The sequence below is a fragment of the Propithecus coquereli genome, unplaced genomic scaffold (assembly GCF_000956105.1).
Source record: "Propithecus coquereli isolate 6110/MARCELLA unplaced genomic scaffold, Pcoq_1.0 Scaffold265, whole genome shotgun sequence".
In the NCBI taxonomy this organism is placed as follows: Eukaryota; Metazoa; Chordata; class Mammalia; order Primates; family Indriidae; genus Propithecus; species Propithecus coquereli.
Window position 1 is genome coordinate 3719415 of NW_012148230.1, and position 10266 is coordinate 3729680.

Genomic DNA, 10266 nt, shown 5'->3' on the forward strand with positions numbered 1-10266 from the left:
ATTTAAAAAATTTTAAAGCATACCTTTGTCAGCTTTATTTCCACTGAATATAAGTATGTCCTTAGGAATGCATCACAACAGAGTCTATGTAAAACTGATTCCGCAACAAAAAATAAGGCAGGCAGATGATCATAATCAAAGCAAGCATGGTCCAGGGAAGCATAAAGCATATTTAAGGCTTCTGAAATATTAAAACGTATAAACTGCATCATTTAAAAATCACCCTGTTTTTCCACATGCTACAATTAATTTTTGCAAATAACTATTTATTCAGTCACCAAGATGAGATTATGGTTTGAAAACATATTTACAAATTCTTTGACACCTTTCATATCAAGGAGTGACTTCTATGTTCCCTTCCCCTTAATTTCAGTAGGCTTTATGATGGCTTCAACCAATAGCATGTCACAGAAATTATACTGAGTGAATTCCAAGGCTACATCAGAAAAGACACCACAGCTTCTAAGATCTCTCTTTCTCTCAAGATACTAGCTTTGGTACCCTAAGCTGCCATGTAGGAAGGCATGTAGGAAGTCTAACTTCATGGCATGAAGCCACCATGCAGAAGTCACTAAGGTAGTTAAGACTACACAGAGAAACTAAGAAATGCTCAAGGAGCACCGGCTATTACAGTCAACACTAAATAGATCACCTGGTCACATACATAACGGTGGAGAAACAGGACAGAGCCAGACGATGAAAGGTAATGCTAAAGATAACTGCTATAAAAGAGAACAGAACAAGACTAGAACATCAAGGCAGAGGAAATAAGCCATCCCATGGAGATAAAGGAGGAAGATTATAGAGCTAAGGGCCTAGAGAAAACAGCTGCCCACATCATTACAAAGATTTTGAGGAGCTGCTAAGTAAATATCTGAGGAAGAACAGCAGATGCAGGCACTAGAGGAAGGAAAAACCCTGACATGGTCAAGGGACAGGAAGGAGGTCAGTATGGCTGGAGCATAATGAATGAGTAGGGAGGTATCCAGGAGGCAGATCGTGCAGAGCCTTGTGGCCATAATATGGAGTCAGGCTCATTTTAAGTGTAATCAGAAGTCACTGAGAATTATTTAAGCTTTAGAATGATTTCCGTTGCGTGGAGGGTACAGGTAGGACACCTATTAGGTTATTTCAGTTGTGGACATTATAAGAAGAAATCATATTTAAGGTATTATTTGGAGTACAATAGCTGAATGAGTTAAAATTCTTTGGGCTATGTGTAACAGAAAAATCAACAAAAAGTGTCTTGAGAATAAGGATGTTTATTATTTCACAAGATCAGAATCAGAAGGGTTCCTGGGATGGCTAAAATAGCTGCCCTCTGTATGCACATTCCTTTCATCTTCCAGTTCCCTTGCTGTACATGATGTCTGTGATGATTGCACAAGCTCCAGGCATCATGCTCTTACCACGCACACTAGGGAGGAACAAAGAGGGCTGTTGGGAGAGGAGGGATGCTTTCTTCCTAGGCATGTCTTTTTCAAAGGCAAGTAAACAAGAAGTGTTCCAAATAGAATTGTCTTTACATCCCTTTAGTTAGGAGTAGGTCATGTGACTACCCCAATCCAATCACTGGCAAGTAAAAGGGAATTACCACAGTTGATTTAGACCACCTCTGATTCACTCCCTGGGGCTGGGCAACCCTTCAGAATCACATGACTGGAGGATATCTGAATAAAACTGATATTTACTTGGCAATGAAGAGTAAATAAGCAGCTGCTGGTGGCTGGCAAACCAAGAGTTTATCTCAATACCATTTAAATACTTAATATAGGTCAGGATGTGGATGACATCGTAATGAAGGACCATGAAGGCAAGTTAAACACAAAACAGTTCTTACTCTTCCTATTACTTGAAAGCTCCCAGAGAGCACTACAAAACCCAATTTACATGAGGAAATACTCTCTGACCTCATATAGTTAACATCCTAAAATTCATTTGAAAAGGCTTACACATAACATTTATGATAATGATAGATGGAATTTTACTCCTTTAAGAACAATGTTATTTAATTTCTTTTTGAATTACAGAGTGTTTGAAAGGAGACATAAATGAGAAGTGAGAAATGAAAAGGTAATGAGTAAAGCTTGCTGTTCAAAAGAAGTGAAAAACAAATGGCCATTTGATTAATGTTTTATGAGTAAAAATTATAAAATGCAGAAACAAGTTTCTCTAAAGTATAGTGCCTATTGTAATTGGAAATCACTGAATGACATTTTATATTACTTTTTAATTAGTAACTAATTTTAGAAAAAAGCAATAAAGACTATGCTGAGCAAAAGTTTTTCAAAACAATTTTGTAATTAAAAGCTGAACACTTAAATTCATAAGTTCAAAATTACAAAAGGAACTTTCACAATGAAACATTATAAGATATTTCAACAGAGAATGGCAAACTTTTCTTGTCTCCTGCACAATTTTTAAAAAGTAAGTCTCAGATTATGCTTTCACTGATAATCTAGAAAATATTTAGCATATTTAATGAGAATTTAAGCACATACCATCTTGGATTTCTCCTTTGCATTGAGCCAGATATATTACTTCAGTCCATGCAGCAGGAAGATGTACATGTTTCCCAGAGCCCAAGGTTTTGAGACCCAATTTTCTCTGTTATAGGGAAGCATGGAAAATGTAAATCAAAATGTACAGCTTTTCATGTGTTTATTTTTATTATCCCTTAATTATGTTCCAAAAGTCATTGTATGAGGCAAATGCTCTGTAGCCACAACTGTATATTTTTACTTTTATTATTTGTATTTTAGACATTTTATGCAAACTTTGTAAGTGTTAAAATGTAGAAAATGTTAATATTCTGAATAATATAATTAGTTATTTGCTGAAAATAATTCTCATTCTTTACTTTCGAGTGATTACTTCTATTTCATTTCCCCCCAAGAGAATGCATTTTTTATTTTATAAGGAAAAGTATTAAAGAAATGAGATTAAACAGAAATGGGTTTGATGTCAATTTGCTGGAAAACCTTGGCTACTTCAACATTGTTGGACTGAAGTTAATGAACATGAGGGAGATGATCAGGATTGTCCCACTTCCCTCACCGTGCCCACTCCAGGGGCTGCCACAGGAATCACTTGGTCGACTGGAGAGGGGCTCACTGATGAATGTACCTCCTGGCACCTTCCTGAATACACAGTTATCCAAAGTATACTCTTTTTCTAACCAAATATTTTAAATGGATTTTTTCAAAATTTTCAAATATATGGTCAACCATGAACTGAAAAAATAACAACCATCACAACAAAAAAGGGAGGCTTAATTTGTGGCCTGGTTTTATGCAGCTTTTGTTCCATGAATTATTCAGTATCAAAGCAAAATATGTACATACTTTCTCTGTCAAACTTAAACTGAATCTAAGGTAGAAAAGGCAAAGCAAGGATTTACTTCATTTCCTGTTCTGTTTTGATATCTGTATGAAAATTTGTGAATCAATGTCATACTCTTAAAGAATACATTTTTCACAAGTTAGGTGAACAATAGTTTGTTACAAAGAAAGAACAGAGTACTTTGTACATGTATAGTAGATGTGTAGGAAGTCTTTCTTTCCTTTCTGGGACATATCACATCTCAATTAACATTGTTTTAGGAAAAAAATTCACAAATTTATTTGCCAGCCTTTGATATTTTGCTATGGGCTCTTTGATGTGTATCAACAGCTATATTCCCCCCAAATCTATAGGGAGCTTTCACTCAAAAAGCCCTTTGACAGTGAATTATTTGGCCATCAGCTTTTACTTTAATTTGCATTAATATTTTAACTATGCCTACTTACAATTAAAGAAAGATGTATTTATTTTCCTTTCACAGAACATGTAATCATCCACCACCTAGCAAAGGTTTCCAGTTACATACTAAGTAATCAAATGGTGTGCTATTACCTTACATCTTAGAATGTTTTTTCTAGCTATTTCCAACAATTCTTCCTCCTCTATGGAATTTTGTGCTTGATTGAACTTCAAGATGAATTCCTTTGTGATTGAAAATGATGGCCTAAACAAAACAAAACAAAGAAAACCCCACAATAATTACAGCTATCACTTTCAAATTTCATTAATCAACTTCCAGTGGCTAATATACCTATTTTCTAGAAAAGGTTATTTTACCTTTTATAATAAGAATGTTTCACAAAAAAGTCAGCAAAAAATATATGTGCAAGTCTCCCAGATTGATCCTGTCACACTCTTAGATTGAGAAACATAATTTCCATTGTCAAAGACCTTTATGGCCTCTGAAAAAAACATTTCTGAGGTGATTTCCCTAACTCTTGTTGGTGTATGCCTTCTTCACAGGCAAATCTAGCATAGCTTCAATTATGTTGAAGGCTGATTTATCTCCTCACATAAATCGATGTTGGCTCAATTTAAGCTAAACTTTTATTCCCTCCACACAAGTGGAATCAATCCAACTGTGGCTACAGTAAAGTGAGCAAGGGAAGAAAGAAGTATAAGTAAGGTCATAGAGTTAGCAGGTAGCCATATTAACTCTGCATGAGATAGAAAGCCACTGCAGCATTTTGAGAAGAGGAGTGGCATGATTTAACTTGAGTTTTAACAAGATCTTCCCTGCTATATTGAGAATTGGAGTGTGGGGAGGTTGTATGTAGCAAGGGGATGACATACCTATAGTTAGGTGAGAGATAATGGTGGCTTGGATCAGGATTATAGCAATATAAGTAAGGAGCAGAGTTTGGATAATGGGTATATTTTGACATTATCCCCAACTGAACTAGCCAATGAATTAGAAATTAGGCATGAGAGAAAGAAAGGAGTCATGATTCAACTGAGTAAGTGGAAAGATGTAATTTCTACTTACTGAGATAAGGAAGATTGTTAGAGGAGGAGGTATGGGGTAAGGGTAGAGAATAAGTTCAGTATTAGACATGTCATGTTTGAGATGACTGTGGCCATCCAAATGTAGATGGAGAGTAGGCAATTGGATAGAAAAGTTTGAATTTCAGGAAAAACGGTTCAGACAAAGTATATCATCAGTACACATACGGTATTTAAATTCTTTCAAATGAATAGGATTCTATGGGGGAAACAGAGAGAATAGACAAGTGTTTCAAAGAGAAGTGAGACAAATAAGTTCAGGGTGTGTGCAAGAGAATGAGTAAAGTGATTATAATGATTTACTTACAACAGAATTTAAGGTGGGTATCAGATTACCTATCAGGTACAACATATACTGTTTTGGTGACGGGCATACTACAAGCCCTGACTTCAGCATTATACAATTCATCTACATAACAAGAACACTTGTACCCCTTAATGTTTTGAAATAAAAATTATTTTTAAAAGTGACATCAAGGGAATAGTAACACTACAGATGTAGAGAGTGGAATGATAGACAATGGAGATTTGGAAGGGTAAGGGGGTTTAGGGAGTGGATGATGAGAAATTACTTAATGGATACAACATAAGTTATTCAGATGATGAATAACTTAAAAGTCCTGAATTGACCACTACGCAGGTAACATGATTGCATACATACCCCATAAACTCATATAAATAAGCAAACAAAAGGAATAGTGAACAGTTAGTAGAATCAATGAATTGTATTTTTGTGAGGTTAAACTTGTTGAAGTCATGCTATTAGAGAGAGGGATCTGGAAAAATAAAACACATTTTTAATAACTTAATATATTCAAAATTTACTGAATTAGTTGCTCTGTGGGATATAGGAAAAAAATTAATAGAAACCAGATTTTTCTTCTGATTTCATCTGTCTCTCTTATTGGGGAAATGGAAGTACCCCAAAATAATGACAGTGCCACATGATCACAGTCTGAGCAGAAGTAATGGTAAGGTGCTCCATAAACCAAAATCAAATATAGATATACCAGAGAAGAGAAATTAAGGACATAACCAACTCTTTAACTTCCATCCTAAAGTGGGTATTTATTGATTGATTCATTCAGTAACATTTATTAACTGTCCCCTATGTATCAGGCACTAAGCTTTGTACTGACGATACATGGTGAAGAAGACAAATGATCCTGCCTTCATGGAGCTTACAGTACAATAGAGGAAGAGTTGAGGTGTTAGAACTCACAAAGTTTGCTATAACTGGGCACCTTGAAATGAGTAACCCCATTCTGCATTTGCTATTTTCCATTCTACTCTTGCTTCTGGAGATACCTACTTAGATAGATATGGTGAAGGTTGGCTAAAAACTCTCACCCAATATTCATCTATGATACTATATTTTTGATTTACTCTACACGAAAGTTTCAAAATAAATACGCCCATTTATATAAAGTGTTGTGAGAGTTTAAAAAGGTAGTCCCTTCATCAACTTAATTTTTAAATAATTTAATTATAAAGTTAGCTTTTTAAAAATTTGAACGACAGTGTTGTTTATAACAAACCAAACCTTCAGGGGTGCATAAAGAAAAAGTTAATAGACTGCCTCCCAACATTGTTGTCTCTAATTCTGCCCATCAGCAAAAGCCAAGATTAATTCTTTAGTGTGTATCTTTGCATACCTTTCTCAATGCTCACAAACATAAGCCAACATATGTGCACATTTTACCAAAACTTCTGGGGTGCAGCAAAAGTTGTACTAACAGGAAAATTTATAGCAATAAATGCCTACATTAAATAAAGAAAGAATGCAAATAAAAAACTAAGTTTATGCTTCAACTAACTAGAAAAAGAATAACTAATGCTAAAGTTAACATAAGAAAGTAGATGATAAAGATTAGAGTAGAAATAAGACAAATAAAGAATAGAAAAAAACAAGCAAAACTAAGAGTTGCTTTTTTGAAAAGATAAACCAAATTGACAAACCCTTAACTAGAATAACCAAGAAAATCAGAGAGAATTCAAATAAATAAAATCAGACATGAAAGAGGACACATTACAATGGATGCCTCAGAAATAAAAAGGATCATAAGAAACTATTATGAATAATTATACACCAACAAATTGGATGACCTAGAAAAAGTGGGTAAATTCCTAAAAATATACAACCCATCAAAACAGAATCAAGAAGAAATACAAAGGCTAAATAGACCAATCATAAATAAGGAGATTAGATCAGTAATCAAAAACTTCCCAACGAAGAAAAATCCAGAACCAGGTGGTTTTGTGGGTAAATTTGACCAAACATTCAAAGATGAAAATTAATATCAACTCTCTCAAAACTCTTCCAAAAAATAGAAGAAGGAATGTTTCCAAACTTATTTTATGAGGCCAGTATCAAGCTGACACCCAAACTTTGGTACTCAAAGACGCCACAAGAAAGGAAAACTATAGGCCAATATCCCTGATAAATATGAATGCAAAACTCCTGCATAAAATATCAGAAAACTGAATTTAATGACACATTAAAAGAATCATACACCATGACCAAGTAGGACTTATCCCTGGAATACAGGCATGGTTCAACATGTGAAAATCAATCAGTGTGATACACCATATTATTAAAAAGAAAAAAATACACAGTCATCTCAATAGACAGAGAAAAAGCATTTGATGAAGTTCAACCTCCAATCATGATTAAAATTCTCAACAAAATAAGGATAGAAGGAGTTTACCCAAACACAATAAAGGCCACATATTAAAAGTCCACAGCTAATATTATAATCAATGGGGTGAAACTGAAACTGCCTCTAAGACTCAGTACAAGACAGGATGCCTATTCTCACCACTTATTTTCAATAGTACTGGAAATCCTAGCCAGAGTAATTAAATAAGAAAAACATAAATAAAAGGCATATAAATCTGAAAGGAAGAAGTAAAATTATCTCTTCTTGCAGATAACATAAACACTCCTAGAGACTCCACAGAAAGCTATTAGAACTAATAATCTAATTCAGTAAAGTTGCAGGATAAAAAATCCAACATGCAAAAATCAGTAGCATTTCTATACACAAAAAGTGAACTATCCAAAAGTAAATTAAGAAAACAATCCCATTCACAATATCAGCAAAAAGAATAAACTACATAGGAGTAAACTTAACAAAAGAGGTGAAAGACATGTAAATTGAAAATTATAAAACACTGAAATTATAAAACACCTTCTATAAAGGAAATTACAGAAGACACAAAAAGAAGACATAGAAGACATAGAAAGATATCCTATGTCCATGGATTGGAAAAATTAGACTTGTTAAAATGTCCATATTACCTAAAGTGATCTATAGGTTCAATTAAATTCCTATCAAATCCCAATGGCATTCTTTACAGAAATAGAACAAACAATTCTAAAATTCATATGGAACCACAAAAACCTTGAATAGCCACAGCAATCTTGAGCAAGAAGAACAAAACTGGAGGCATCACATTTCCTGACTTCAAAATATTACAAAGCTATAGTAATTAAAACAGTATAGTAGTACTGGCATAAAAACAGACATAGAGACCAATGGAACAGAAGAGAAAACCCAGGGATAAATCCATGAATTTACAGTCAACAGATCCTTGACACAGTACCAAGAACGTACAAGAAGGAAAGGACAGTCTCTTCAATAAATGCTGTTGAGAAAACTGAATATCTACATGCAGAAGAATCTCACATCATATATAAAAAAATCAACTCAGAAAAGTTCAAAGACTTAAATGTAGAACCTGAAACTATAGAACTATTGGAAGAAAACATAGGGAACAAGCATCTCAAAATTGGTCTGGGCAATAATTTCTTGGCTATGAACCCAAAAGCACAGGTAATAAAAGGTAAAAAGACAAATGGGATTGCATCAAACTACAAAACTTCTGCACAGTAGAAGAAACAATCAACAGAGTGAAAAGGAAACTTACAGATTGAGAGAAAATATTTGTAAACCATACATCTTAAAAAGTGTTACTATACAAAATATATAAGAAACTGAAACAAATCAATGGTAAAAAATGACCTGATTAAAAAATAGGCAAAAGACCTCAACAGCCATTTCTCAAAAGAAGACATACAAAGGGCCAGCAGGCATATGAAAAGGTTTTGTTTTATATTCTTTTTAACCTTTTGTTTTTCTTTTTTCTTTAGTTTTTTTTCACTATTTTAAATTATCAACAGTATTTTTCATAATTTGTTGTGTTATGTATTTCACCTTTGCATCATTTCAAATACTAGAGATATTAACTGTATAGAGACTTCTAGAAAGTTCTAATATGTTTTATACATTTTTTTTTGGAATTCGACTGCACAAAAGTGAATTATCACAACACTGACTTTGTTGGCAAGCATTGTGTTTGCACATAAAAATGTCTGAAACTTCCTAAGTAAATGAAGAGATGTCCTTTTTTTACATCTGCTTTTGTGAAAGATAAAATTTCTCGAGATCTCGGTTCTTTGGACTACTGCATATGCTATGGTGACCATTGTGGGTTTTGATCTATATTATCAAAAGACTTAATTTGTTCTTCATGGTATTTCAGATGACTGCATTTATAAAGCTGGATGCATACAATTAACAATCATAGTAATATGGGTTTATATATTTCCTGTTTTGACTTACTTCTTTATGAAGATAGTTCATCTGTTCATAACTGTTATACCCATGCAACTGTTGTTAGTGTACCTGACAGTTTGTGCTTATAAAAATACATGTGTTATTATTGCCTGTTTTATTGTGTAAAGTGGTCTATGAAGTGTTCCATTGTGTTTTTATGTTTTTCAAATAAATCTCCTTTTAAATATGTAAATGAATATATTTTAAATATTTTTTAAATTTTTCCCAGAATTATATTTTCAGGATTTTGAACTTTCAATATTTTAACAAGATTATGGGGTTTGAGATTGTGTCAGCATAATGTGACAACAGTACGATAGGCTGTAGGCTCCCAAATTTATCAAAGACATTCCTCAAGTTCAACTGATCTTAACATGCATTAATATGCGTGTACTACAACACATGCCCCTTTATTGGTTGACATTTTACATTATTTCCTATATAATGTTGTCCATGCTAACCAGTGCAGTAATAATAGTTAGGAAAAAATACTCTCATACACTGGGCTGATATTGAACAGGTGCACACTATTTTGATTTATCCATCCCTACAATATATTTATAGATAAATATTTTGGTTATCACCTCTGCTTACAAATATATGGATATACACTGATTGTTTTATTACTTTAAGATAAGACCTCCCCCCAAAAATAAATTATAAAAACATCACAAGAAAATAAAAAGGTATCTCCAAATTCTTTTCCACAGAGGTTGCACTAATTTGCAGTCTCACCAGCAGTGTAGAAGTGTTCCTGTCTCTCCACATCCTCGCCAACATTTGTTGTTTTGTGTTTTTTTGA

General features: G+C 33.6%; 1 protein-coding gene across 1 annotated transcript in view; it reads right to left on the minus strand.

Moving 5' to 3' along the window:
* TMEM232 (transmembrane protein 232) overlaps positions 1-10266 on the minus strand; it is a 255297-nt gene that overhangs the window by 242028 nt on the left and 3003 nt on the right. The window contains exons 3-5 of the mRNA XM_012647368.1: positions 3895-4006; positions 2502-2607; positions 24-181 (exon numbers count right to left, since the gene is read on the minus strand). Coding sequence (XP_012502822.1) covers positions 24-181; positions 2502-2607; positions 3895-4006 — 376 coding nt within the window. The remainder of the gene's footprint in view (positions 1-23; positions 182-2501; positions 2608-3894; positions 4007-10266) is intronic.